Genomic DNA, 6279 nt, shown 5'->3' with positions numbered 1-6279 from the left:
TGGCTCCCGGCAGCGCCACTCGAGTCGCGGTGCATCCCGGCTCAGCCCGTGGGAGGGCAGGCAGCGCTCGAGCGAGCTGGCTCAGAACAAGCAATTTGCAACGTAATCCACATAAACACGGCCCGGCGGAGTGCGTGGTTGTTATTCACCGCCTGAAAAACGCAGTGCGCTGTGGAACATATGACACGGGGGAGGCAAGGGGAAAGGGGGGCTTGTGGAGCGGGGAGAGACAGTCTGTGTGCTGCAAATTGTTATGTCTACACGGCAAAAGCCTGCCTGAGCTCTTCCAGGGAACTGCAGACAGGACAACTCTTCGCCCCTGCGGTTTCAGGCAACGTGGGTTGGCCCTCATACACGTTGGCCCCCAGGCATGTCACTGCGGTCCCGTGGCACCCATGTGTAGAGCAATGCTCTCATTTGTCCCTCAGGAGGGGCCCTGGGCTCCAGCTGGACAACTGTTATGCCTAAGGTTGCCCTTTGGAGAGCCCGGTGACTGCAGTCGACTCCAGCACCAGATGTGAGCACCCATCGTGGAGCCACTCTGCCCCCCGCACCCTCAGTGAGGATGCGCCAGCATGCTTCAAAAGAAGTCAAGAGAGCTGGATCCATCCCTGGCCACCACCCTCACTACCTCTCCTTTCCCATCCGCAGGGTGATGTACCCTCAGGGAACCTGCCACAACATACAACGTCCCACCTCTGGGGTAGGAGTGACACAGAGACCACGCTTAATCCCCCCTCATGGTGATTAACAGCTCAGACTGTGCTCCAGGAGCTGCCACCAGTTGTGTCCACACCAGGAGGCTGACAGGGTGATCAGGATTAAGCCCTTCAGTGCTCTTCTAGTCATTAGCTAAGCATGGTCCAAGACCATACGAATCAAAAGCTTGCCACGGCCCAACCATTGTCAGCAACTGGGTGCCTAATGAACACAGCTCCTGTTCAACCACAGAAACATTGCTCAAGTTTTCCAGCAGTTCATCCACAAACCTTCACCAGACCAGCTTTGAGAGATCTACCATCTGCGGCCAAACACAGGACGTGTGATGGCTGGGTGCTGGTTGAAGACAGCATTCTGGCCACAGCTACATACAAACCAGCTCACCCTCCTACTGTGGTCATAGATCTGAGTCTACACTCTGGATACACCTGATTTCATCTCAGATTAAACACAGGAAAGGAGCAAAACATCTGCTGAACGTCTGCTCAACAAGGTGAGCAGCACTGGAGAGGACAGGACTTGCAAACACAGGTGGGTCCTCCTTTCTCCTCCACTTTGAAGGAGGCGTTATCCTCACCTCCTCCATGGTATTTCCCCATCACCATCACAGGTGCTTGGCACAGAAGCTTGTTTTTCCATACAGCCAGGCTGTCCCTACTGCCCTGTAAAATCAGATACTGCCTCAACCCCCTTCCCTGGCAGACACCGGGACAGCCACGTCAATCTGCACAGACAGGAGACTGGGTGGAGCTCTCCCCACCCTCCCCACCCCACCTGCATCTTGGCTCCAACAGGTCATCAGCTTTTTTTTCTGGTTGCCCTTGGACAAGTTCCTCTTTGCTGGGAAGGCACAGATAATTCCCACGTGGAACAGGCATGCAGAGGAGCCCAGGCAGACAGACATGGTGGGATGAACCGCGACATCCCAGGAGGGCTGCGGGGCTGGCAGCAGCATTCAGGCGTCTGTTACCCTGTGAGGGGATAGCGTGCTGCAAATCTGCCAGGAGACACCCACAAGGAGACACCCGGCCACCCTGTTCTAGCAGAGCTAGGGCAGACAGGAGGGACAAGTATGTTCCCCAGAAGGAGACGTTCTCAGTGGTGACCCTTCCCCAGCGGTATTTCTATCACGAATCCTCTTAGAACTGCTGGTCCGACTCCAGGCTCAGAGCTGGCTGTGCACTTCATGCTTGGAAAGCTCAGAGGGACACAGACAAACGTCTCATCACGTAGCTCGAGAGAGGCAGGTCTGCACCACAGAGAGAAGAACTGAAGCTGCGGCTCTGGAGCATCACGTCCGCAGTCACCCTGGGAAGGCCCGACTGGAGGTACCGTTGACCAGTGACTGCCTCTTGGATGAGAACTGCAGGAACTGGGAATACTGATAAATAAAAGTGCTTCTCTTTGTGCTCATAAAATCAAAGCAAAGCAGCTGACATGTCGTGAGTCACAGAGACTCTCCCCTGGAGAAAATGTTTTGGTTTGTACCTGGGTTAGAAGATGCTCACGTCCATGCGGACATCACGGATGCCCTGATGCCACTCAGCTCACCAAGGGCTGAGTTCTTTTCCATTGCTACTTCTCTGTGATATAAACAGCCACTCGAATTCCTAGTTAGCAAACCTAAGTGTTAACAGACAAGCACTGGAACACAATGCTTTAGGAGAAAAGCCCAAACCTTCGCAAATAAGAAGCTCTGAGACCCCAAACCAAGATCCACACCAACACCATCATCTCAACGAGATTTCTCTCCACACAACTCAGCCTGTGCAGTACACAAGCCCAGGAGACAAGTTCTACCTACTCCACAGAGAACACATCCTCACAGACTAGAGAGCTAAAGAAACTTTATTCTCAATGGGGCAGGGACTGAGGAACAGCATCTTCCCTCAGAGCCATCCTCAACCTGCAGAGAATTACAACTTCCTCGCTGGGAAAGCAGAAGTAAAGCTGACAGGTCAGATGGGTAAAGGGGACATGTTCAAAACATTTCCAGTGTTTCTCCAGGGTAAGAGACACATAATGATTTCTCTGGGGGGTGACATTTAAGTAAAACGTAACAGCAATGCAAAGCTATTACTGGGAAAACCTTGGATTTGCTGAAAGTGCTTTAAAAATAAAACAGAATGAAAGGTCTCGATTGTTTCTGGCCACTGCAGTGTTCAGACTACACATCTCCATGACATTTTTCCCCGGAGAGAACATGGGGTCATTTTTAAAATGCTACCACTATGTTGCAGGAGTGAAATGAGCCGGGTCCTGCTTTACTGAGTCACAACCTTCTCCTGACCTAGAGGGGAGCACCAGCTTCCTGCGACCTGAAGTGGATCCCTGCTTCCCGGGGATCCCTGGGCAGGGGGGGATTTGCACTGTGGAGACAGAGGTGAGCCCCAGCCAAGAAGAGGACAGTAGCTGTGACCATGCGCCACACGGCTGCGACTGACGTGCAGGCCAGGGAAGAGGCGCAGGGCTACCTAAAACCCCAGCAGACGGGATGGAGAAGGACCCGCAAGGAGTAATAAGCAACAGGATCTGGGGACAATTCTGCATGTTTAAAATCTCAGGAGCACAAAACCCAAGGATTTTCCAAAGGAGATGGGACACGAATGACACCTCTAAGACAAAAAGTGCAGGGACAGACCTCGTAAGCAGTGCAAAGCCAGGAGCCAGCAACAAACACTCGCTGCTTCCTTGAGATGTACAGCCCAAGGACACCCGGGTCAGTGAAGAGCTTGTACGCCCAAAAGCTCAGAGGGAGCTGTTTAACAGACTGAACTCAGGAATTAGTGTTTCCTACCAGAGCTGGGCCATCTCCCAGCAGCTTCCAACGTGACGGGAAACCCACAACATAGACCTGGAACTTCTGGGTAAATCCCTGTTGATTCTGTACTCCAAACTGCCCCTTTCCATCCAACGTTACCAGCAGCCTCAACGAGCCCATCCACGTGCTCAGGCAATAAGCTTGGTTTCTTTGCTCAAACACATACCCCTCGGAGCAACCTGCCGCCGGCAGGACAGAAGGCAGAGCCCCATCGTGGCCCCTTCGCACGTTAATGCCCACAGAAACCAGAGACACAGCCTCCGGCTCCGTCCTGCCAGCAGCACCCACCTTGCCCTGCTCGTGGCCACCATTCGTCAACACTGCGGTAACTTCTGGCCTCTCTGCTGTGAATAACCAACTTCCACCACGACCTCTTGTCTCACACCATCAGTCCCTGGCGAGCTGCCCCACTACCGAGCCGCTGCACATCCCTCACCATCGCTGTTGCAAAGGCAATAACCAGAGCTCTCTGAACAACCAAAAGCAAGATGCCAGCAGCTTGAGCTGAGCCGAGGGCAGACCAAGACCCTGTGTGTGGGGGACAGCCAGCACTGCTCCTTGCAGAGGTTCTGCCCAGGGTTAGCACCAGGCTCTCCCAGCGTCCCTGCAAGAGACCTCCGGGTTGCAGCAGCTCTGAGGCTGGCAGGCATCGCATGCGAAACGGGGGAGCCGAGCACTGCAAAGCTGCTCTCTCCTTCCTGGAGCTGCTTCCTTTCCAACTCAGAAGAAGCTCTGACGACTCATCTCATCTCTCACAGGCCACTGGCAGGTCCCAGGTGCAGTTCTGCCCGACACAGGGTGGGGGCTGGGCCATCGGAAGCATCTCTCTCTGGGCAGACAGATGAGGCAGCCTGTGAGACGCACACAGAGCCCAGCCGGGGTTCTGCAGGGTTTTCTCAGAAGAGGTTTCCCCTGCCCTCTGAGGAGCAGGGCAGGGTGACAGAGGGGAAGTTTGCGCTGGGCTCTGCTACAGCTCCCCTGTGCGGTGTCAGCACCCAAGGAAAAAGCAACGAACTACAAAAAAGGGGGGAAAGGGAGGGAAAAATAAAAGCAGGGGGAGGAAGGAAAGGAAATGCAACACCTTCTGGATGAGGAAGCTCCAACCCCAGGTGCTGCCAGTCTTCAGAGTAGAGAGAGAGCAAAGGGTTTGACCCTGGTGACTCAAAAGAAAAATAATGAGCGCTACCTCCCCAAACAAGGAAATGGGCTGTGACACGAAGCAGTGAGCACTAATTCCCTTGTGACCTCTCCCTTACACGCCTGGGAAGACAGCGATTCACACCACCTCCACAGGGCAGGTCCAAATTACAGCTGCTGAGGACTGCGAGCTGCCCGCTCTCACCTCACAGGAACGGCTCCCTCCACCGCATGCCATGGCCAGTGCAAAGCAAGAGATGCTCTGTCAGACCACGGCTCCTCCTTGCTCTCCTCTGATCCTCCCAGCAGCATCAGGGCACCACAGATACGCCCTTTCCCAGTACTCTTCTGCAAGACTCAGCCCCTCCGGAGCTGGTTTCGGCCACCCCTCCAGCCAACCACCGCTCGACTTACAGCGGTACTTTGCTGGATGAGGGGCAGCCCCAAAATGACCATTTATTGCAACTTGCTTTTCTCAGCTTCCCTGGGCAGAAGTGAGACAGAAATATGATGTGTGCAGGTCGCTGCAGCTGCGACCAGGCTATGCTTACAGAGCACCCCCAGCACCGTCCTCCATCTGCAGCGGGGTGGGACAGAGGAGAGCCGTCCCAGCACCCATCCCTTCCACACAGCACCACGAGGCTGGTGTGTGGCTGCTATTAGCAGATGAAACCATCAGCTCCCCAAGCAGAGGCAGACTGTTCTGGAGCCCCTTCTACCCCCCAGCTCCTCTGCAGTGTGTGAGAAAGGAACCCAAGGGTTAAGGCTCTCCGAAGAGAGCCGAGTGTTATGTGTCTGCCCGGGTTTCAGTACTCATCTCAGCCACTTCGCTTCCTGCCTTGGTGCCGTGCCAGCAGCATGCTTCCTTCTGACAGCTTAGACACCCACACAGGGTGCTGCGCTCGCCGCCCGGGACCTCTCCAGGCTGGCCTGGCTCCCGTGCCCCGCGGTGAGAGGGAACACTCACCAGCTCCACCTGGGGCCCCAGTCCTTCCAGGATGCGGTGGGCAGCCTCTGCCTTCTTCTGCAGGGAAAAAGGAGGAGAGGGAGAAGAAAAGTTATTTCTGATGGGTTACAGTCGCAGCCCTCTGCTCCAGCTGTCCCCTGTGCGAAAATCCCTTCCCAAAACTCTGCAGAGCCACCACAAATTCCATCCCTGCCTGGAAGTGGGTGGAAAGGCTCAGCTCAGCCTCTGGACCTACAGGAAAGCCCCGCGGGTGAAGGGCTCCAGCACTTGAGTCATCACGACTAATGCATCCAAACTCTGCCTGGGATGTGACCCAAATCCCCCACCCCTCGGTGCCAGGCCAGGGGGGTCTCACCCGTTACCTCCGCCGCGCGAGGAGGAGGGCGGCTGAGCCGGCACACACGCAGAGATGCCCTTTCTAGGATTCATCGCTTCACGAGCATGTGATCATTAGATCTGAGCTGCCCTTGGCTCCTCGTCTTGCTCTCGCTTCCCTCCCCTCCCCACCGCAGAGGAGTCTGTCTCTGTCCCCTCCCGCCCCTGGCCAAGCTACCTAGTGCTTATTAGAGGGAAAAAACCACCCAGGGACACGTGTCAGGGGCTGTGTGGTGGTTGCTAATTAAACATGCCTGAA

At 55.2% G+C, this 6279-nt stretch overlaps 1 protein-coding gene across 1 annotated transcript in view; it reads right to left on the bottom strand.

Moving 5' to 3' along the window:
* LOC104497365 (nuclear receptor corepressor 2-like) overlaps window positions 1-5702 on the bottom strand; it is a gene marked incomplete at both ends in the record, with an annotated part of 33710 nt that extends 28008 nt beyond the window's left edge. Inside the window, one exon of the mRNA XM_010140605.1 lies at window positions 5646-5702. Within this exon, the coding sequence (XP_010138907.1) occupies window positions 5646-5702 (57 nt within the window). The remainder of the gene's footprint in view (window positions 1-5645) is intronic.
* Between the last annotated feature and the right edge of the window lie 577 nt (window positions 5703-6279).

Source organism: Buceros rhinoceros, unplaced genomic scaffold (assembly GCF_000710305.1).
Source record: "Buceros rhinoceros silvestris isolate BGI_N320 unplaced genomic scaffold, ASM71030v1 scaffold10347, whole genome shotgun sequence".
NCBI classification, from domain to species: domain Eukaryota; kingdom Metazoa; phylum Chordata; class Aves; order Bucerotiformes; family Bucerotidae; genus Buceros; species Buceros rhinoceros.
Note: the sequence above shows the minus strand (reverse complement) of the source record. Positions and strands in the feature narration are given on the sequence as shown.